Source organism: Pyrgilauda ruficollis, unplaced genomic scaffold (genome assembly GCF_017590135.1).
Source record: "Pyrgilauda ruficollis isolate IOZ18807 unplaced genomic scaffold, ASM1759013v1 scaffold13, whole genome shotgun sequence".
Taxonomy (NCBI): domain Eukaryota; kingdom Metazoa; phylum Chordata; class Aves; order Passeriformes; family Passeridae; genus Pyrgilauda; species Pyrgilauda ruficollis.
Genome location: NW_024511432.1, coordinates 7,107,879 through 7,131,021, shown reverse-complemented (window position 1 = coordinate 7,131,021; position 23,143 = coordinate 7,107,879). Strand labels below are relative to the sequence as shown.

The window sequence follows — 23,143 nt, the reverse complement described above, 5'->3', positions numbered from 1 at the left end:
AAGTCATCCATAATACAAGAAAAAAAAAAAAAAAAAAAGAGGGTTTTGATGTAATTTATTAGGAATTTGGCATATGCAGAGACTTGAAAATGTTTCATACTGTACTAAATGTCTATTTTATTTAAGGTGGTGACTATGCTTAGAAACTGTTGGATTAAGCTTAGTGTGCTGCATTGATATATTTTTCAGGATATTAACTGTGCTGTTAGCAGGAGATTTTTTTTTGTGTTTTCCTCTTGTTCAGAGTTTTTGTGAGCTTTTCAAGAGATTCTTTTTTTGTGAGTGAGTGGTTAGAGGTTTTGTCCAACTGTGACAATAAACCACGAAATGGCTTTACAAGGTACAAGGAATGATCCAAGAGGACATTGCCTTAATCACCCAAAATTTTTCTTCCTCGTGCAGAAACAGCTCCACCAATCTTTGATCTTAACATCCAGATCCTGGCTGGCCCTGGCTGGATGTGGAAGGGGAAAAGCCCTTCCCGTGCCCACAGGGGGCTGCAGAAGGCCGTGGTGCCCCAGCCATGGGCAGAGGGGCAGGGCTTTGTGAAGGGCAGCACTGGGGCTGCTCTGCCTGGGCTCCTCCTGCGCTCCCCAGACCCTTGGGATTCGGGCTCATGATCAGCCCTTTGGGGGAAATTGCCCCTTTGTGCTGCATTTTGGATGTCGTTTTCTAGAAGGCATAGGGCAGCAAGGGCAGAGGCTCAGGGATGCTGAGCCGGGCTCGCTGCAGCCCCTGAGCTCCAGTTCTGGAGCCTGGGGCAGAGCAGGAGGTGTGGCACTGCCTGGCAGCCTGCAGAGCACATTGCAGCTGTGAGGGATGAACTAACAAATGGCTGGGACTTCACAGGTGCCAGCTTACTGCTCCTGCCTTTTTTTAAAGCGACATGTATTTCTCTTTTAACTAGTGAGAGCTTTGAGCATGTTTTTCAACAGCATGCAGACCATAGTTTCATTTTTATCCATATTCCATCACTTTTCCTGCTGCCCTTGGTAATTAGAGCTGGGTGTTTTGTTCTGTCAAACACTTCAGCACACAGAAAATGTTGTTTTGGTTGTCTTGAAACTACTGATGAAAGAAAGCATCTGGTCTGTGTCAGGGATGGTTTGAAGCTTGGGACTTTCTGAAGATGGTCTAGAGGCAGCTGGGGTCTTCACTGTGCTATTTCTGACGCCTACCTGTGGCTGTAAGGAGGAAATTGGGTTCCAGGGAGGCTTGGCTTAGCTATGACCAGTGTTTCACAAGTGCCTGTGGCTGCAGAATGCATCAGTATGCCAAGGGAGTGAGGGGCAGAACCAGCCTTGAAATACAGCAGCAGTCTTTGAAAATGAGAAACTAGCAAATAATGTGTTGTGTCGTGATGGTCTCCATCTTTATGGTAAATATTCAGTCCCTGAAAGGAAATGAAATTAGTTGTGCTACAAGAAGCAGTGTTTGGCCCTCGCCATGACAAAGTGCCCATGCAGGTTCTGTCAGCTGCAGGATGTTCCTGTAGCACACCACAGGCAAACCAAGCCCTGCTGTGCCTGGACCTGGTGCCCATTGCCCCTCACACCCGGGCACTGCCCCCACCCCGCTTGGGGAGGGAGCAGGGACATGGGTCACGTTCCATGGGGACCAGCAGGGTCACTCCTGGGAGCCTCTGAGAGAGCATGAGCTGTCACTGCAGGAGAGTTCCCCCATTTTTCAAAGCCAGGGAAAGCCACACCAAAACCCTCGCCTTGAAGACTGTGGTGAGTGTAAAACTGTGGTGGAGGTAAGGGGCTCTGCCAGGAGAGCTGGGGATGAACCCAAAGGAAGACCAGCACCTGAGATTTCACAGGATGTTCTGCTTTGGAAGGGATTTTTGAGGATTACTGAGTCCAGCTCCTTTGTGAATGGTCCCTCTGGGGATCAAACTCACAGGCTTGGTGTCACCAGCACCCTGCTCAGACCAGCTGAGCTAATCAGGTCACAGTGGGCAGAGAGCCCTTCCACTGCTGCATCCAGAGCTGCACTTGGATGGTTTGGGACTTGAGGGATTGTGTTGAGCAAGTTTCATAGCCTCCTCACGTCATTTTGATAATGTTTATTACAAGATGAGTCAACTGTATTGCAGGTCAGTGGCTAGAGAAGAGACACCTGCCATCACACCCCTAATTACTGCTCCTCTGGAGTGCTATGGCAACTGCCTTTTGCAGGGCACCTGCACTCCAGTATCACAGGCTTTTTGGAGCAAGTCCAGGCATTTTTGGATGTGTGCCACCCATCTGGGGTGTTCAGCCTCATGACATATCAGTTAGGAGTCAGTGTTCAGTGGTGGCCACCCTTTTTTTCCCTCTGTCTTTTTCTTTTGCAGTCAGATCTGGAATGGGATTGGTAACACAGGCACCTTCCTGTAGGTGCATGAAAGCTGTTCTGGGCTAAGCTCAGGCTCTGGCACGGTGGGAAGGATGGCAGTGGGCAGCTCTGCCTGTAAACCCTGCAGGCTGGGCTGGGCAGTGGCTGCTGGGGGCTGGGGCACTCTGCTGAGGGTGTGACTGTCCCCAGGAGGGCCACCAGACACAGCCAGGGATCTGCCGTGGGGCTTCCACATCAAGGAGCAGGAGAAGGTAGCAAAGGTCTTCTGCTGATCTTCCCCATCTTAACAGAAGTTCACCTAAAAGAGCATCTCTGGTGATGCTGGAACCACAGTGGTGGCTCTCTGAGATGGTTTTTGTCTGGCTTGGGCAGGGGGAGCCCAGCCTGCAGGGAGCTGAGACCTTCTGGTTTCTCTGTGTGCTGCTGTAGGCAGATCAAGTCCACCAGGGACCCCCTGTGTGACTGCAGCAGCTTCACAGAGTCTGGTTGTGCAGGGAGGGAACAGCCTTGAAGCAGGATGAATAAAGGAGTGTTGTTTTATCCTGAGCCTACCAGATTTACTGTGCTTGTTTGTAGAGAAGGTCAGCTCAGTTTACCTTGAAAAATCAGTGTTTTCCAGATTACTGGCTTTTAATGAGGACTCTGCTGCCCTGGTGCTCCAGAGGGAAGCACACGATGCAGAGCTCACAGCTTTGGGCACCAGCATTTCCAGTGAACGTGGGAGTGTGCTTTGGAAACCGGATCTGGGCAGCAGCAGAGCTAATGAGAACTCAGATGGCTTAAAAAGGCAAGGGGCTGCAGGGAAAACCATGTCAAAATATTACTATTAAGGTATATTAAATACTGAAACAGGACTGTGCCTGAATGCAGGTGTGCAGGGCAGCCCCAGAGCTGCTCTCCTTCCATCCTGCTGAGCAGAGAGCCACAGGGTCACAGGGTGTGAAAGAGGCAAAACTGCCCCTGCCTCGGTCATCAACTGCCTAAATCCCAAGGAAAGGGGTGCAAGGAGCAGGAAGAACCAAACTCCAGGTTCAGGTGAGCAGAACATCCTTGGGGGGCACTGGGACTTCTGCCCAGCTGGTGAGTGAAAATCCTGTTGGTAGCAAGGGCAACTAGGAGGAGAGAGACCATCTCTCAAAGTACACAGAATGTGTTATAAACCCCAGTGTTATAAAGTACATAGAATGTTATAAACCCCAGCCCTGCACCACAGGTGATGAGACTGTAATACAAAATTAATATGGGAAAACTTCATACAAAATCCTCCTTTTGTTTCTCTCTTTCTGGGCAACTCTTTGTCCCTATTTTTTTTGTTTGTTTTCTTTTGGCTTTTTTTTTTTTTTTGTTGGTTTTTTTTGTTGTTGGTTTTTGTCTTTGTTTTTTGGGGTGTTTGGTTTGGTTTGGTTTGGTTTGGTTTTTTATGCTCTGTGTTACCAGGGCCTTGGAGAAAAACACGTTTTGTTACTGGGCTTTCAGAGACACTTACTGTGCTCACCAGGTGCTCAGTGATGGAGCACATGCCAAGGGAAGGAAAAAGTTATTAGTTTGCTTTGGAGAAGGCAGCATTTTCCTCCCCTTCAGGAGCCCCCATGGGAGCTGTTCTCCAGAGTAATCTAAATCATTGTGCTTCGGTGCTGGACGTGTCCCAGTTAGGTGGTGATCCATATGCACTCTCCAAAACTTTTCTTCTTTCATATAATTCAGATTTTGGGAGAAACCTCTGTCTGGGGGAATGATGAACCCTGTGTCAGCTCATTCCCCATGGCTCTCCACATGTGGTACTTTCTGCCCCACTGGGAAAAGCAAATACCTGCTGGGTTATTTCAGGCTCACTGCTTTATTGTTGTACTGGATAGGGAGCAGGGCAATTGTGCCTGCCAGTGTGTGCACCTTAGAATAATTCCTGTGAAGCACACCACAGATTGATGTCATGTAAGAAACTCCTGGCAGCAGATAAAGACCATCCCTTAAAGTAAAGCCAGGTGGGCACCAGAGCCCTGATTGCCAGCTTGGCACAGCTAAAGAAATGAAGCCCAAACCTGATACATGTTCTGAATCCTTCTCTGCTGTGTCATTTGAAGCTGCAGGTGGCTGCATGCCCTTCTGGCTGTGGACAGCCTTGGTACATGGTTTCTGCTGTTTCTTTGCATGTGGCACACCAGATTTTGGAAGTCCTTTTATGAGTAATACCATAAGAGTGGTTTGAGTATTTTCCTGAAGCAATCAGGTGGGTATAAGGGAGATATTTGGATAGGTCTTGGGAAGGATTTACCAGAATTCACCAGAAGATCCAATGATGGGCTTGGAAAGTTGTTTAATTCTTTAGAATTATTCAGCTCCTGACTGGCTTCCAGTATTTGGTATTTCTCTTGCTCTGCCTGGGATAATTTCTCTCACTCTGGGGTTTGTGTAAAACATGTTTCATTGAGCTCAGAAACTAATGATCAGAAGTGACCATCTGTGACCCCTTAGTAGGCATCTGGATGCACATTTGCCACTTCTGAGGTGTTGAGATAACACAGCACTGTTGCTGATGGGGCTGGAAGCCTTATCATCAGATATAATAATACACTCCAGCTGCACTTGTTGTTTTTTAGTCTTTCCTAAATGAAAATGAGTTCTGCAGGTGGTTAATGCTAGAGGATAATTTGTTTCCGTGCTCGTTTGAAGCCTTGTAGCAAACCCAAAGCTGTGAATAAAAGATGGAAATAAAAGTAGAACGTGATTTCAGGAAAAAAAAAACCCTTCCATTTTGTGTGCTGGTGAAGTGACTAAGCCGTGTGGCTGCTGATGCAAACCTTTCATCTGCCCAAGGAAAAGGGTTATTATCTTCAGCTGAAGCTGATGGGGCACTGAGCAGCATTTGAGCAGCACATCCAGGCAGATATTTGCATGAGAAACGTGAAGATGAGACTTTGATGTATTTGCAACTTCTGAATTCCTGTTAAGTTTCTGATTGTACTGCCCTTTGGGAGTGCCTGGGACACCTTTCCTCTGGCTGAGCTGAAACCCAGGAAGGGAATTTCATCCTCCTCTCCTCCACATTATCTTTTTTCATTCTGAGATAACTTTTCCTCCCCTCTCTTCAGCTGAAGTCTGGAAAAATATGTTAAGGACAGCAAGTCAGAGGCCATCAGCCTTGCCTTAGGGAGGCAGGGAGATGCTGGGAAAGAGAGAGGCTGGATTGCAGACTCCTGGCTGGGATTGCTGCAAGGAACCTCTGCAGGTCAGCAGCAGCACTGGCCCAGGCCATCCTGACCCTGCCATGCTGACACCCCTGGGATGTCTCTGGGTGCTCCCTCCTGTGCTGTGCTCCACTGGGCTTGCTTAGTAAGAGCTAATGCAAACCATCATCACAGAGAATTTCCAGAAATAGGGGTTTTTTTTCCTGGTGGAAAACACTGATTTGCTTTAAGAAAGTGTTAGTTTGATCTGGACCAATGAGCTGGAGGTTCTGACCCAAGGCCTGGAGGCTGCATGGTGCCATCACCCACCCAGAGGTCTGGTGCTGGGATGCTCAGCCTGAGGCCATCACCCCGGGGCTGTTGGACACCCTGATGCAGCAGGCCTCCTGTCTGATGGTGCCTTCTTCCTGGGATAAAGTCTCAAAGATGGCAGCATGTTTCAGGAAAGGCATTTACAGAAATAAAAAAGCTTCTGAACTGATGGAAAAGCAGCAGAGTCAGTGCAGGACAGCTCTGATAAAAGTCTGTCCATGGACAATGCCCAGTCAGGGACATGGCAAGAGAGAAGTGACTTCCCAGGGATCCTCATTAGCTCAGGTGCTCATCAAACCACAATTTAATGCTGGGGGTGGGGCTTGTGGGGAGAAATGTTTTTCTTTCTGGAGTATGCAGGAGGCACAGACATCACTCTGGGCAGCCCCTTGCTTGCACAAGTCATGCATCAGTAATTACTCTCTGGACAATTCACTTAATTAAGCCCGCTGAGGGGATGCTCTCACAGCATGGTCATTGCTCTTTAAACTCCCACACACACAGGAGGAGTATCATGCTTGGAGGTCTTTTCTTTTTCTTTGAAATAGCTGGATGTGAACCAGGAGAGAAAACAATTTCCCCATTGCCAATATGTTTGTCTGGTCAAAGATCCCAGTGTCTCTAAAAGTGGGGGAGTGGTGAGCAATAAACTGTCCCTTTTTGTGGCCAGAGTAGCTCATGGCTTGGGCTCTGCCTTTCAGAAGGTGATCTGGGTTGAAATCTGAGCTCTTGTCTTTGCCTCTTACTTCTCTTGGAGCAATTAGGTCCAAATGGCAGATGGAGGATCTCCAAAGTACATCTTTGCCTTGGAAAGTCTCCTCAAAGGGTGAACACCTCAGCAGGGTTCTGCTGCTCCATGCTACAGCCTCATTGGCTGGAAAACAGAGAAAAGGCCTGGATTTTCAAAAATACTTGGATTTTCTTGGATTTTTTTCTCTCCTTTGAAAGAAAGACTTTTGTTTTGGAACAAGGTCAGATATATGTGGGCTCTACTATGCAGAAGAAATTGTATGACACAGAAATCTTTAATTATTCCTTCATTTCTACTTAAACTTCATTATATTCTGCTTAGTTAGTTGGGTTATGGCTTCAATAAGCTTTTGAATTAGTCATATTAATTTAATAAAAATCGAAAGCTAATTCACAGCCAAATGTTCTGGTACTTGAAAGACTTTTTTAATTATTTTCCTGAAAACATGAGAACAACTTGTCACGATTTTTCTTTTTAGCTTATTGTTGTGTACAGGAGTGTTAAATATTTGACATCTGAAAAAAAAAAATTGGTAACTAATGCTCACGTAAATGTTTTTCTTCTGAAGGGATTTGTGATATATGATTGCTCCAAAAATGTCCTCTGAGGGGAGGCTCAGGGATGAAGGGATGGGGATGACAAAGGAGCTCATCAGGAGCTGCCACCCCCCATTTCACCAGGCCTGAACCCCAGATCCTGAATGTTTGCAGAATAAAAATCCCTGCTGGCATAACGCAGGTGGGGCTTAGTTACTAAAGTATTAAACCACCAGATCAGCTTGTAAATTGTTTTGTAGCTGGGTATTGCACGTGGCTTTTGCTGTGCAGCTCCCAGGCTGGGCCAGAACCCCCTGTAAGAGTGGTGGGGACGTGGCTCTGTGTCAGCAATGTTCCCAGCAGGCAGACTCCTGGGGGATGGAAACAGCCTGCTCAAGTACCCACTGATTTCTCCTTACAGTTTTTCATCTCAACATTATCATATTTTTTTATTAAGTCAGCTTGTGACTTCAGTAATTTCTTTCATTAGCCTTATTCTGAAGGCAAGATGGCTTAAAATTAAAAGCAACTTCTCAGCTGCGTTAACATTCAAGCACAATTAAGTTAAATCATACAATGGCAAGATGTGAGGAAATAAAAGACCAATTCTGGCAGCAGCAGATCGATTATTACAATGCAGAATCACATGGAATAAAATAACAGATTTTTTTTTTCTCAGTAGCATGCCCTAGCTGCAAACCCATAACCACATCAGTAGGTGTTTATAAACAATAATTGCCTTCTGAAAAATATTATTGAAACACTTCATGGGTGATGCTGCTGTCAAAACTACTCTTGTGCATGTGTCTGCAAGCAACATTTGACTTCCCAGGCTGTGTGCTTTGGGGATCAACCAGCCAGGTCCTGGGGCTGGCACAGGGCTGTGCCAGTGCTGGAAATGGACCTGCTGGAGCTCACCTGAACTCCTCTGCTGCTGCACTGCTGCAGCTCCCTGTTGGGAATCCCTTGCTGCCAAGGGCTGAGCAGTGCCAGAGCCCCTGGGATCAGGATCACTCTGGTGCACAGTGCTTTGTGTCCGTGGGCTCCGTGGATCCATGAGAACATCAGTGAAGCTGAGCCCACAGCATCCCCAGGAGGCTTGGTAGGATCCAGGGAAGTAATTCCAGGGTTTGAGGAAGACAAGTCTCCAAGAGGACGAAGACAAAGCAGTGAGAAGCTGATTTTGCAGAGAGGGGTGGCTGCAGCCCTGCAGGCGTGTCCTGCAGCACGAGGGCCCCGAGACAAGAGGTGACTCCTTCTCCCATGGCAGGCAGAGCTCACCCAGAGGGGCTGTGGCTCAGCACCACCTGCTTTGCCAGCAGGACACAGGGGAGGCTCAGGCAGCACCTCCTGGGCTCCAGGCATCTGTGCCTGCCTTGGTCTGGGTGTCAAGGCAGGGCTGCAGGAGGAGGCTGGCAGGGAAAGCCCTAATCCACTTATGCTGGCAGGTTAGACAGAGCAGGGATGAGTTTGGGTAAAGAAATAACTTCCCAGGATATAAATGGATGGATAAGATATAATTCTATTAAGGGATCGTTCCAGTCCTTGAATGGCACTAATGATTGTGTGGGAATAGGAGGCACAGAGAGATTAGCAGCAATCTTTATTTCCCAAGCAGGTTGTCTGCTGAGAGGTTGTTATGTAAACTAAATGTTCATGTGTTAAGGAGTAATTGTGCCATTGTGTCTGGAGGCAGTCCCGGGCAAGAGCTGCTTCATAAGGGCAGAATTAGGAGAACTGGTCCACTGAGAAAAGTATATTTTGCAAATTTTTGTTCTGAGTAAATGGGAACAAACACATTCCTGTGCCAGATCAAGTGTCTCACCAGGGTGTTGCCAGGCTGGATGTTTGTAAGGAAGTCAGAGGAGCTGATGTGCCTGGGTGCTGGGTCCCCCCTGGGCAAAGCCCCCTCCTCAGGGGGATGTACAAGTATCCATTTCCCTCTCAGGGAGCATCCAAAATAACTTGTGAACCTGTTCCAGCTGCACAGATGCTGAAGATGCCCTGAGTGAACCAACCCTGCTCTTCTCCACAGGCTGTCCCCACTGGTGGCTGGGGGATGCTGAGGGGGTGGCTGATGTTGCAGGAGGGCACCAGGAGTTAAGCCTGTGGGAATTCTAACTGCAGCCTTCATCTGTCCTTGTCATTAAAGTTGTCTTTCTTTCTCTCTCTTTGTTTTTTCATGCTTTCCCTGCCTCGTTGTGCCCCTCCTGCAGCAATGTGGACACCAAGGAGCTGTGTGGTGAGTGCGCTCCCTCCTTTTGGGCAGCAGCAATCTTTGTGTGCATGAGGGCCTTTGAAGGTTGCATGAAACCCAGCAGAGATTGCAGTGCTGTGGAGCTGGGGGATCTCAGCCCTGCTGCTGCTCTGCTCCTTATTCCACAGGAAAATTGGCAGAACTTTTTTCATTTTCTTGCAGCACAAATGGGGTCAGAGCTAAGCGAAGCACACAGACCCTGTTCAATAACAAGCTGGAGTTTAATTTCTGGAGGTGTTGTGGCTTCCAGCTTTGCTCTGAAGCTCAATAAACCCATTTCCCCCTGCAAGACCTGTAACATGTTTCTCCCTAGGCCAGCCTTCCTGTTTCCCAGCAGGCTGCCTCAGGGGTGCACTACCTCTGCTGTACCTCCCACAGCTTGCCAAAATTCAAAGCTGAACAGAAAATCTGTGATAATATTTTGTCCCACACCTTGACCAGAAAGGGAATGTTTCCTGCTGGGATTTCTGAAGGGCTTTGCTTCATTAGGAGGTGCCTCAAACTGCTCACTCAGATGTATTTTTCTATGGATTCTTGACATTGGGAAGTGTTTCCTGCACCCCAGCTTTTTGGGAGGAGAAGGATGGAGAGGTGGGTGGCCTTGCAGAGAGCTCATCCATCTCTTCTCCTCCCCTCCTGTGCCAGGATACAGAATAACATATGAAGCCACCTCAGCAGGTCTTCACCATTTACCTTCATCACTTTGCAGCTAATTCCAGCCTTTGGAAGTCTGGCTGGGAGCAGGCTGTGCAGACAGAGATGGGGTTACTGGGTGCCTGTGCCAGCACCAGGCAGTTACTCCTTATTCCTGATACCTTAAAGACTTCTCTGTCCCTGGGTGTGCCTGCACCAGGACATTGCCCAGGGTTTCTCTCCTCCTGGTGTCCTCACCCCCTGCCCACACCACTTTGAGCATCCAAGCTGGCAGCAAAAGCAGCGATGTTTCCCCTTTCCACTGGCTATGCCTGCTTGTCCTTGCTTTGGTAGGCAAGAAACAAAGACTGCCATAAAATCCTTTTGGTCTGCTGAGGATATGAAGGGCTTGTTCCCATCCCTCCATTCTTCCTGCAGGAGGTCTCCCTGCCAGCTGACCCAAGAAATCAAACCCCCACATCTTTGGGGTAACAATGGTATTGTTTAACCCCTCACAGCTTTCTCCATCACTCTGATAAAATCAGGAAATTGCATGGCAGTCACCCAGTGTGATCCCATCTCCCTGCCTCTCCCAGGATTGAAGCTGCCAGGAGAGAAGGGAGATAACCCCATCGCCTCCTGGGAAAGCTAGGGGAAGCCAGAGAAAGGATTGATCAGCACAAGCTCCTGCCTAGATCTGTTATCTGCTGAATACCTGCCCTTGCTGTGATTTATTTGCTTGCTTCTCTTCTAAGTATTAAACATAAACCCTCAGTTTTTCTAAATTGATGTCTCTCTTGGAATGGGTTGTGTGTTATAAAATGTTGAAAGAATTTCAAAAGTTATTTCTTGAGCCTGTAGCTTCATGTGAATAAATAATGCTAAAGCAGCAGAGCTGAATACTTGTTAAAGACAACTCTGTTCTCCTCACATGTGCTCCTTGGTCAGTCTCAAGGGCTGTGCTGTGCCCACAACAGCTCATTTCTGCTGAATGGATGGGTCCAGCTTTTTATTTCAGGACTTAGAAAAAGTCTTTTCCTATCAGATCTGCTCAATTTTTCTTTCCCAAGTAGGAAGGAAAAACCAAACAAACACAGTGCAGTGAGAGTAAGCTGTTTACTTATCGTGGAACAGCTGCTGTCAGTCATGCTGTGACATTCCGGTTCTGCCAAAATCTTCTTCCCTTTGGATATGTTCTCAGACTGTAAATAGCTATAGGCACTTCTAATTAAGCCAAGAAAACCTAATTAGTGGGATTGTTTCCTGAAGTTTGTCTTGCTGCACTTCACAGAGGTGTCACCTCAGTGTGAAGCTCTCTGTCCTAGTGCTGGGGAGCAGCACCAGCGGCTTTTAGGGAACAGCTTTTTGCTGTGCTCTGTGTCAGTCACCAGAAACAGGGAAAGGACAAGGATGGCACAGAGGATGTGTGGCTCCTTCTGTGGAGAACAGGTGGTTCTGGGCCCAGCCTGCAGCTCTGTTCTCTTCCTTTCAAGGCATATTTTACTCTCAAAAGCTTGTTCAACCTGTCATTGTGGGCTGAGGTGTAAATGTGATAGGAATGTAGGGAAAGATGTAAGGCCAGCCTCAGCTCATATAAATTGGGGTGAATTGGAAGGTATTTGGATGCTTTGAGTGGCAAAGAATGTCAAGGGAATGGAAAGGGGATTTCTTTTGAGGCCTCTTCCTCCATGCCAGCAGTAGGAGGGAGAGAGACCATAAAGAATCAAATGCAGAAGTAGGCATAGAAATAAAGAACCTGATGAGTTATTTTCTATGGGAGCTATTGGGTCTTACATCTCCTTTCTGCAATGGTCCCAAACTTCATGGGAATCACACCACTTCCCATCCCTGCAGGACAAACTGTGACTTTGGCTGAGGACACAGAGTATAAAAATACCCCTGGAGCCATCCTCGCAGGTTTATGTTACCACCAATAATAGATCTTGCTGTGCCAAGCAGCCTCAGATTACATTAACGTTCCCACCATGCTTCTCTTGGTTTTCCAGACTATTTTGCTGACCATATGGGAGACTATGAGGATGTTTTGGCCTCCCTGGAGATGCTGAACCTCTCCATCCTGAAGGCCATGGACTACACCAAACGGGTGAGTGCTCCTTCCTGCACCTCGCGTTTCACAGGCTCAGAGTGAGCGGCCTGAAAGCTGCATTAACAGAGCACATAACTCTGAAAGGTCTCATCCTCTTCTGCAGTGCTGTGTCCTCCTGCTCTGCAGACAACACAGCCTCTGGGTCTTCCAGGTGGGATTTGGAATGCATGAGTTGTTGTTGGCTTCACTGAGAGGGATTTTGGAAACTTCGTATTATAGAGCTGCCTTTAAATGCAGCTTCCACCTTGGAAGGCAACCTGTTTTCCAAATGCAGTTGCCAAGTGTGAAACTGCTGTATGAGAAGCTAGAGAGCTTTGTGCTTGAAGGACTGCACAGGAATCATGCAAGCACCACAACCAAGACATAATGACCTGGTTTATATGTGCAAAGTAACCCTAGGTCCTTAAAAATCCATCATGTGATAATGATACTGGACTATTCTAGACAGTGACACTGACCAAGAAGCATATTGAAGTTCATTTATGAATACCTGTAAAATCTGAGCTGATGTACCACATAAACATCCCTGCTGAGAGGTGCACCGCTCATTTGTCGTCTTACCAGGCTGAGAGAAGGGTTTATAGAGCTTTAGTTCCTTTGAAATTATTTTCCTATCCTTCCACACCACTTAATAGTGCAACTGGGCTGTATCAGTGATATTTATTGCCTCAGGATAATCAATCCCTTCTCCCACTTCCACCTTCAACCACATTTGCCTTGTTGTTTTGTGCCATGATGAATAAAAAGCAGTTTTCCTCTTCACTGGTGAGCAGCAAGGCAGTACACTGATGGCCAAGCCAGAGAGGAAGGTTTTGCTTTTTTCAAGCAGTTGTAAGCACTTCCCAATCCAGCTACACCCTCCTGCAAGCAATCCACATCGAAATCTCCCTTCCATCTATCTTTGAAGCTAAAAGAGAAACTCAAATTACTCCACATTAAAGAAGTGACAATGATAAGAAGTTTCAGGAGTTAGAATGGGCAATGGCAAATTTCTCTCCCTTTTTGCTGCTGAGTAAAGAACTTGATTTCCTTGCTTGATTAAAATTCTTCCATTAGATTTTTGTGAGGAAGGCAGCATGGAAAGTGAAGAAGGCACATATTTAACATGTTGATGTCTTGCCACTATAAATTAAAGGCAAAAGTCTTTGGCAAAGCACTGATCTTTCTGAAGTGTTAGCAATTTTTTATCAACATTATGAAAGGGTTAAAAAAATCAGGACAACACTAATTTTTATGATTAAGTTTCTGTGTCTGTTCATGTCTCATTTATATTCATTATTAGAAATTTTCATGACCATCAGGTTTGCCAACTATGTATTTTAAATAAATGTTAGCATGCTAATAGAGATCTTAGTAATTCATTCCATCTTGCTGTTTGTGATGCCTTCCACCTCTGCTTTTCCAATGTGATGTGAATATACATGACTAATTCTTCCTAAAACTTTGCAAGAGGAAGATGGTCTATTCCCTGCTTATAAATCAGGCATCTAAGCATTTGGGTATTACCTTGGATGAGACTTCTGCAGCAGAAGCAGGATGGTTATTCATAAGAACACTTTCCCCTTCTCAATTCAGCAAATTGTGGCAGGATTCACCTGCCTTAATTGCAGCAGGTCAAGGCTATTTACATAAACCTGAGCTGGTCACCTCCATCATTAATTTGTGGAGAGGAACAGGGAGATCTGGAGCACTGGAGGCACCTTCCTGCTGTGACACTGAAGGATCACAACCCCTCATCCCAAATTCAGGGTTTCCCAGGCCAGGTGAGGGAGTGCTGTCCCAGCATCCTCCCACCCCTCATTTCATCAGCCCGTGGGGTGTGCTGCTCTTCCTGCCTGGCAGATTTTTGGCAAGAGAGCAAGCAGAGCAAGACTCCATCACAGAGAGGAGCTGGCAAAGAACTATTTAATGAAAAACACTGTTCCCCACTGTGATTTTGTGAACAAAGTGGTACAAACCTCATCAATGAATTATTCAAAGGCAGGCACTTCTTTGTTCATGTAAAGAAGCAGGGAAAAAAAAAAAAAAACAACAGAAAAGAAGCTGTTGTGGGTGGTGGAGAAAGCTGTCTCCAGTGTTCAAACAGGATACATTTGTTTTGAAAGGAATTTAAACCTCATCAGGTTCCACCACTTTGCCATGGGCAGGGACAGCTTCCACTAGAGCAGGGGAGTACAAAACCCCATCCAGCCTGGCCCTGGGCACTTTCAGGGATGGGGTAGGTTCCTTCTGCTCCATCTCCCCATGTGATGCTGTAACCAAGGGTCCCATGCTGATGGGGTAGCAGAATGTTTAAAAGATCCATACATTTAATGGATATTTTTAGAAACACTGGAAGAGGTGAAAGCTGACCAAAGCAGCAGGTTTTTGCTAGACTTAAGTGTGGTTTTGTGCCCCCTGATGCTCGAGCCTGTTGCTGTCCCTACACCTTTTCTTGTGGCCAGATCCTGTAAAGGGCTGGGTGATGAGCATTGTGAGCAAACTGCTTTGCTTGTGAGCTGCTCCTGCTTCTCCATAATAAAATACACATTTCCTAAGCTGGAGAACACTGTCTATCATTTAGGAGCGTTCCTATTCCCTCCTTTTCAAACAATGTATTTGGGGCAAAAAATAAATGGAGCCTAACCTTTTTCTGTGTTGTCTTTCTGAGAGGTGCCAGCTGACAAGAGGGCATGGAGAACCATGGTGTTTAATTGCTGTTTATATTTCTCACCTTAAAAGGCAACTGATTATTTCTTGCTCATAAAAAGAGAAAGCAGCAATTATCTCGTGCTGGAGGAGCTCGTAAAGTATCAGCAGTAATTAGATTCAGTAGTGGAAGGTCTCAGCAAAACAAAATCTGTCATTGTAATGATTTTCCAATACAGTGATGTCCGTGCCGCATTGAAAGGACTGACGGTGACAACTGGAAATGCAAAGCTAAATTGGAGAGAAAGGAAATGAACTTTTGGGTTCTAAATAAAGCTGACAGCAGGAGATGTTCCTGTATAAGTCTCTTGTACTGTTGTGTAGTGCAGTCAGCAAAGACCAGAACTAACATGCCGGGGAAGGAGGTGGATTGTGCCAGGGTCAGGGGGTGTGGAGGGAGCTGGGAGAGCACAGCCAGGGAGGGGCTGTCCCTGCCCCTCGGTCACTGAGTCCCCTGCCTTAGGGGACAGCGCCCACCCAGTGCTTCCACCACCCCTGTCAGCTTTGGGGGTGACAGGGGAAGTGCCAGGGGTGGCAGAGGTGGTGCTTACCACTGCACAGCCTCACCCAGACACCCCTGGAAATGGGACTTAGCTTGGTAAAAAAACAGTGTGGGTTTTTGAGCCTGAGAGGCTCAATTAGCCTCGTTCCTGTCAGGTCCATCTGCCACTGCCAGCTGCACTGGGATTGCTCCTGCTTCCAGCTTCTGCCAATTACGCATTTTGCAGGACTGACCATGGAAGCATCAGCAAGGCTGACTTTAAGTGGGGAGGCAAACTTTAAAAGCAAGCTGCAAAGAATCCAAAAAAAAATTGCTGAGTGATGAATATTTTCAAGGATGAAGCAGCTCAGATTTAAAGTCAAATCATTTCTTCCTGGGGATGCTCCTGTTGGGCAGCAGACAGGTCCAAGAAGCACTGGGGACTGACCTTGGTGCACGCCCTGTCCCAGATGGAAGGAGAGTGCTTGGAAAGCAAAAGGACCCAAAATTGGAGCTGAAATTGCAACTGCCCATGCACATGCCAGAACAAGACTGGCTTCAGGGAAGAGTAGGGTACAGCAGGAAGGATTTATGGAGCAGCCCTGAGGATCTGAGGGTGGCCCTGGACCAGCTGCTGCTTGGTGTTCAGCATCACCCTTGGTCCTGGAGAGAGAGCAAAGAGATGTGACAGACAGTGTTTTACTCCTTGCTTGCTCACTCACAGCTCTGCTGCCAGTCTCTCAGTTCTCTCATTTAATGGGCCTGGAGAGGAAATATGACCAGGTGGTGACACAACACACACCCCCTGAGAGCCTTCTGCTGTCAGAGTGCCAAACACCTCATGTGTCTTATGGACTGGCACTGTACCCAAAGCAGCTGCAAATGCCTTTTCCCCTTAAAATTCATTATTTAGATGTGAGAATATGTAAACCATAAAAAACTGAGTGCACTGACCTTCAATACCAGCTGCTGTTGCTCCAGTAGCAGTAGGGAGCCCAGAGGTATCTACATACAGGTGAATAGCTTTGCATGTTATTTGTGAGTTAAAATGTTCCTGCAGCAATCCACACTTCTTGTCTCTGCCTTTTGAGATGTAGTTGCAGTGAACAGGAGATGCTGGACTCCTGGGGCTCATGGAGGTGCTGCAGCAGATGTCCTCTCCCTGCTGCTGCTGCCAGGCTGACCATGGGTCTCCCCCAATTTTCAGCCCCCAGCAGCAAACTGCATTTGTTTGAGCAGCTCAGTTACAGCCCCAGTGCAAGAACCATCTGCCAGCAGTCTTGGATGCTAAAAATGGGGAATGGTATTTTTTGTTTTACAGCACAGCCCAGATCTGCAATATAAAGTGCTCTTATTTGCATTCTTACCTGCCAAACTTAAGCTTGCCAAAAGTGATATTGCTCTTTTTTGAATTATGACACCTCGAGATAAAATAGTTGCTAGAAATAATCCTCAAAAAGAACATTTTCCTCCCATCCTCCAGCTAACCCTTTATCTTAGCCTTTCATTTCACTTGAGCAGGTTTTCTCCTGCTCTGCTGAATGGACTTGGTGCTCACACTGAGGGTGTCAGGTTCCTGGGGCAGGGCTGTGCTGTGCCAGGGGATGGACCCATGACAGGCTGGAACAGCAGCACTGTGGTGGCAGTTCTGGGTTGTGCCCAGCCCAGAAAATGTGAGCTGCTCAAGGCTTCTCACAGACCTCCTGTTCTGGCCTTGCCTCAAGGTAGTTAAGTGAACAGCAGCTGAAGACTCCTGGTCTGGGTTTGAAGGCCATGGGGTGTCACTGCAGTGCTGCACAGCCAGGTCTGGAGCTCTCCTAAGATGCAGTTAAAGATGTAATCATGGTGCACGGCTGTGGCTGAAAAAAGAAAAGCATAGTGATGGGTCAATGAAATGGTAAAGGATGAGTCAACTCTCCATGTGTTTTGAATGACACATTTCTGAACAATTTCTGTGTCAATTTCTATAGAAAAAAACATATTATGATCTCCAGAAAAGTTACGGAACTTTATAGTTGAAGAGCAATCTGAAAGGAAAGGGGGTGCTCGTTTAGCTTCTCAGAAAATATTTCTGCAACTCTTCTCTGAAGGTGATTTAAGATAATATTGCACCACAAATTAAAACAAGATGTGCTGCTTCAGTTCTGCAAGAACTGAATTTTCCCCAACTTTTCTGTTCAGACTCCAGACCAGAAAGCTGCTTCTCCATGCGATGCCATCCGGAGCGATTCTCTTGCCAGCTCAGCAGGGCTGTGCAGGAGATCCACCTGGGCTGCCAGACTGTGGGGAGCAGGGACTGGCAGGGAGATGAATCTCAAGGTCTCTTTTGGAACCTATTTTTAGATTAAGATCCTCATTCACTGTTCTTCTGCTCGTCTGTTGCTGCAAAGTTCATGTGCCTCCATTCTCTCTGAAAAGGAAGAGCATCTTCTCTGGAGGTCTTGCTTGTGCTGTCCTGGCTCCAGCTCTCATGGACCTCTTGTAGGACATGGTTTTCCTCCACTTCCCTCCAATTTTAGGTCTGTTGCTCCTGGGATTTGGGTAAAATGTGTGGTGAAGGTGTCAGTGCTGTTGTCTTGCCAAATATTCTGAGAGCAGCTTTGAAGGGAGGGAGCAAGTCAAAGCGTGAGCACATGGCACAGCCAGGCTGAGCCTTCAGCAGCTTGACCATCCCACACTGCTACATCTGCAGGGTCCTTTGAGTAGGTCCTGTTTGGAAAACAAAATCTGCACTTTCCTTGGAAAACTTAAATAAAATATGTCTCAGATTGCTGCCTTGTGGGTACTAAATACAGCTAATTAGGTGCATGTGTGAAGCAAAAGGATGATTTATAGCCAGGGTGTTGAGAAGTAGGAGGCCACACTTCCAAGCCTGTTCCAAGCCTGCTGGGTGAGTGGACAGGGTGCAAAGGGGCCAGCAGCCTCTGGACCCACAGGTGACCCTGGGGATGTGCAGCACAGCCCCTGTGTGGGCCAGCAGACACCTGCCCTTCACATCCCTGGGGCTGCATGAGAAATGATGGATTCCAGTGCAGCAGGGAGCTCCTCTGATAGTCAGAATTGAGAAGTCCTGTGATAAATTGCTTGGGAAAGGTCCAGAGTGGGAAACCTTCAGGACCAGACAAGGTAAGCATGAGATGAGAAGAGTCCAACATTGAGATTTGCAGGAGGAGGATTTTATAGCAAAAACTTTTCAAATCCATATGATGCTGTTGTCATTTTTTAAATCTGAACAGGTGTCTCATTTGGTTTTTTAGAGCTGTTTCGGGAAGGCTGAGGGTCTTTCATATGGTAATGCTTTCATTTATCAACTATTTAAATGCCTGTTCTCTTCAGGTTTCTCCTACTGATTATGTGCCAGGCAATCAGTTTGGGGTCTCTGCTTTGGAAGGGATTTAAAAAGTCGGGGGGAGGGAGAGGAGAAAGAGGCAGGTCTGAGTGTTATTTTAATTATAAGAAAATATCTCTTGGAAGCAAACAGGCAATTATGAGCAACGAATTTAAATCAGCCACTCAGAGATTGCAGTGCAACACATGCCTGGTTTTTAAAGGGCTGGGTGGGTGGAAGATAACCTCCCCATCATCCTGGGATGAGGCTTGATGGGTGTTATATGGCATGGCAATAGGTTTGTTGTTGGGTTTTGCTTTTTTAACTGGAGGAAAAGTGTGGGTGAAACAGAGTTGCCTTTGGTTTCCAACTGAAAAGCCTTCTCATTTCGGCAGCATCACTCTGTGGGTGTGCTTGGACTGTGGTTATTAACAGTTGGAGAAGTCTTCAGTGTCCCCAGGCATGGTAATTGTCAGCCAATTTGGCCAGTCCTGCTGGAAGCCAGCCCTGGGAAGCCTTGTTGGTCAGACTGTAACCCTGTGAGGCAAAGGGAAGATGTGGGGAGGTCACAGTGGGTCTCTGAGTTCGTGGGTGGTGCAAAATAATCTATATTTTACATCCTGTAGTCTTAATGAGCTGAATAGTGACCTTTAAAAATGCCAGCAAAGAAGCTTTGAGATGTTCAATAACATAAAAACTCTCATTCCCCAGTATTTGGTACCCAAAAGGACATGGCCATGAGAGCCCATTTTTAAGCATCCATTTGCAGTGTTTGGTGAGGGAAACTTGGCACGGGTTGGCAAATCCAAGCACTAAACAGCATCAAAATCCCAGTTATGCTTTACACAAGTAACACATCCCAGGGGTGTTGTCATAAATCTGTGCCAGAATTTGGGCAATTTTGGGTGGGTTCCTGTGGAAATCAAAAGCTGGAAGAGCGGTGGTGGGGCTTTGAGCAGACTGTGCCCCTGTGTTGGCTGCCAGTGTGTGTGGGAAGGTGCCTTACAGACACAAGAACAGCCTGTGATGTGGAGGAGGAGGGTGGAATTGGGGTTTGGACCTCAGCCAGCTGACCAGAGACCCAGCCCTGGGTGATATTTCCCCAATAATGCACGCTGTCCTTTCCCCACTCCTCTCTCATTTTTGAATGTTTCATTTCCTGCTTTGTCAGATCATGATGCTTTCTGAGGCTCTCCTGAGAGCCATCAGCACAGAAAACTCAAGGCCATCCCTTCAATGATGTTTTCACACTTGCTGCTCACTGCAAACACTCACAGCCCCCTGTTTGCAGCAGCAGAGGTCAAGGCCAGGCAGTTCAGCAAAGAGCTTGTCTGGAAATGATGGATGGGAAAGAGCAGGCTTGGAGATGTGCAAGAGTTTCTGGCACAAAGCAGCTTCATTGAGCAGCAATTATTACATGATCTCCATAAATATTTTAACTTCTCAAGCTAAGCAAGGAGGAAATAACTCTTCAGGGTGGAATTAATAAGACTAAACCTCATTAAATCTCACTAGGATAGTCTGACAAATGTTTTAGTAAGGCAATGGGAAGGATCCCTTTATAGCTGGTCTTTTTAATGGTTTGTTTTTGCAGCCCTGAAGAAGACACGTGCTAGAGGAGAACCTGAGGGATTGCTGAAAAAACCTCTAAGCATGTGCATTTCTGATTCAGCTTCTGAGAGCAAATGTCACAGCTGGGCTGGCAAATGGCCAGTTAGTTAAGAGGGAGAAAAAAAATCCCTGTTGTTGTGATTCCAGATCTATTTGGCTTCCTGGCCTGTCAAAAAGCATCAGATCTTCACAAACACCCCAATTTTCTCTGCACTGGCTGGAATAGCTTTGTACTAAATATCCATCCATCCATCCATCCATCCATCCATCCATCCATCCAATCTGCATGTAGGGAGTTCAACTGATTTCAATGAATGTGGGAACCACCTGTTTGATTTTTCCTACAGCTGAACCAAGATTATAGGCTGTGGTTAGTTAATAAAAAATCCACCATTTAGCTCCACATCCTCTCACAGCTTCAGCATCACTATCACCTTGTTGTGCACCACCATGTCCTGAGGATCACCATGTGGTGCATATCCCCACAAACACTGAGGCTGTGAGCAGGTTTTCTTGTGTTAGGCAGAAGTCATTAACTGCTGCTAATTGGATGCTCAAGAAGCTGTCAAGAAACTAATGCTTCCATACCAAAAGAGGTGTGAGGAATCAGCTCTGTGAACAGTTCCCCCAAAGGGTTTTTCCATCAGCTCATTGTTGTTTTATGATTTAATACAGGAGATAAAGGCGCAGATAAAGGCCCTCTGGGTTCTTGCAGAGCTGCTCCAGTTGCCATGGAATTAACCCTTGTTAATAGCTTCACCATAAACCAGGAATAATTTGCTTTGGGGAGCGTGGGGTGCTCATGTTGTGCTGCTGCAGGCTCAGATAACCAGCGGTGCTGGGACCACTCCAGTCCCATGAGTGTGGTCATTGCTGATGGAATGCAGGGAGCCAGGAGCATCCATCCCTGTCTCATGGCTCCAAAAATTCATTCATTCCTCCCAGAGGAGTCCCATGCCAGGAGGTCTGAGCACACAGGGACAGACTGCCCAGCAGGGTTTTGCCTGGGCAGTGTGCTGTCCCAGCAGGCACTGATGGGTGGGAAAGAGTCTAGGAAAAAGTGGTGCTGATGAACCTGGGTTTCAGGGAGCCTCTTTTTTTACTGCAAGTGTTTTCAGCTCTGATGCTGAGTGGTTTGCTTCAGACAGAGCTGGTGAGGTCAGTGGCCACTGGGCTGGCCTTGGGCTGGTGTTGAACTGGTTTGAGTGGCATTGAACCAAGGCTGGATTGGTTGGGTCAGTGTTAGACAGTCTGTGCCAGTGTCCCACCTGTGCTGGTGACTGTCGGGAGGTGCAGGAGCAGGACTGTGCCTTGGGCAGGGCTCAGCAAGGCTGTACTGGGAAAGGGGCCCTGGGTGCTTCATGTAGATCAGCTGTTCTATTAGAATATTTTTAGGTGTTCTTTGTCTTGAAAAAGTTTGTATTGCCCTGGGAGGTTCTGTCAGTCAAACAGCACAATGATCCCTGTGAATCATCCCAAACCCCTTGTGTGTGGGCTGGGCTGGCCGTACTGTTGTGGACTAGGGCACTGTATAACATGCTGAACTCTCCAAGCAGGGATCTCCAAAGCAGAGGGCACACTTTTCATACCTGCACCCACTGGCTGCAAGGCAACAGTAAAGTCATTGAAGATCATGCTAAAGAGAGCTACTATAGGCTTTGGGGAACACCTCTTTACATCGTGGGGATGTGGGAGAGGACCAGGGAGGGATGCAGTGCAGGTGCTGCACTGGCCGTGACCCTGGCGGTGCTGCAGGTGCTGCACTGGCCGTGACCCTGGCGGTGCTGCAGGTGCTGCACTGGCGCTCACCGTGCTCCCCGTGTGCCTCTGCAGGTGTACGAGAGCGGCAGCAATGTGGACCAGTTCGTGACCCGCTTCCTGCTGAAGGAGACGGCCAACCAGACCCAGTCACTGCTGAGCTCCGTGGAGAGTGCTGTGGATGCCATCGACGAGCAAACCAACCCCGCCAGGTCTGCAGCACTCGTCTGGTGCAGGAGGGTGGAAAGGGAGGAGGAGGATGCTTTTGTGGGGTGAGGGAATCGCAGCAGACATTGCGCAGCAGCAAAGGGGGGCTGGGCCTTTCTCTTTGCTTCCCTTCCCAGCTTCCTGAACTCTGGGGGCTTTTCTCCACCTCTCTGTCCTGCCCTGTCCCTTCCTCTCCTGCAGTCCCCAGGGTCACCCTTAAGAAGAGAACTGTGCATGGGGATGCAAACCAGGGGCAGCACCTGGCACCGGGCTGGGCAGCGCTGGGTGCACGGGGCTGCAGCTCTGAGCAAACCACCGCTCCCACCCAGGGCAAAACACAGGCACCTGCCTCAGGTGAGCTGGGGACAGCCCACAGGGACAGATTCCCGTGCCTGTAACCATCCGGAGGGAAAAGGCACCTGTGCGCTGAGGACAGGCAGTGCTGTCCCTGGTGTCGTGAGGGCTGTCCCCATGCCAGCAGCCCAGCACATGCCACTGAGCTTGGGCAGCACAGAGGAGAGTCTCAAGATTTAAGGATGATCTCAAGATGTATGGAGATCCCAGCAGCAGAGGCAGAGCCTCAGCACAGCCCCCTCGGTGTCAGTGTCACGCAGCTCCCCAGAGTGCCACTGTCACCAGCTCTAACCAGGACAGGTTGCCATGGAAACCCGTCTGTTTGTCAGACCAACCCTTCTCCTGCTGTTCCTTCAAACCAGGAAGCCTCGGGATGCCTGCATGGGGATGTTTTGGCTTCCCAAAGCCATGGGCGGGCAGAGGGGCACATGGAGAATGAAAATCCCAGCTCCCTCCTAAGACAGCCTCTATGGAACACAGAGAGACCTGAGCAGCTCTGCCACCATCCCAGCAGCTTTTCCAGCAGGAATGCTGTGGGTTTCATCATCTCACATCCCTTTCTTCTCTTTGTTTTGTGGCTAACCTTGTACAAAAA

The 23,143-nt window shown here is 47.6% G+C and overlaps 1 protein-coding gene across 1 annotated transcript in view; it reads left to right on the top strand.

Annotated features, from left to right (window-relative positions):
* The window catches only part of NECAB2 (N-terminal EF-hand calcium binding protein 2), a 73,348-nt gene that overhangs the window by 46,561 nt on the left and 3,644 nt on the right, over positions 1-23,143 (top strand). The window contains exons 4-6 of the mRNA XM_041459029.1: positions 9,341-9,366; positions 12,021-12,118; positions 22,063-22,199. Coding sequence (XP_041314963.1) covers positions 9,341-9,366; positions 12,021-12,118; positions 22,063-22,199 — 261 coding nt within the window. The remainder of the gene's footprint in view (positions 1-9,340; positions 9,367-12,020; positions 12,119-22,062; positions 22,200-23,143) is intronic.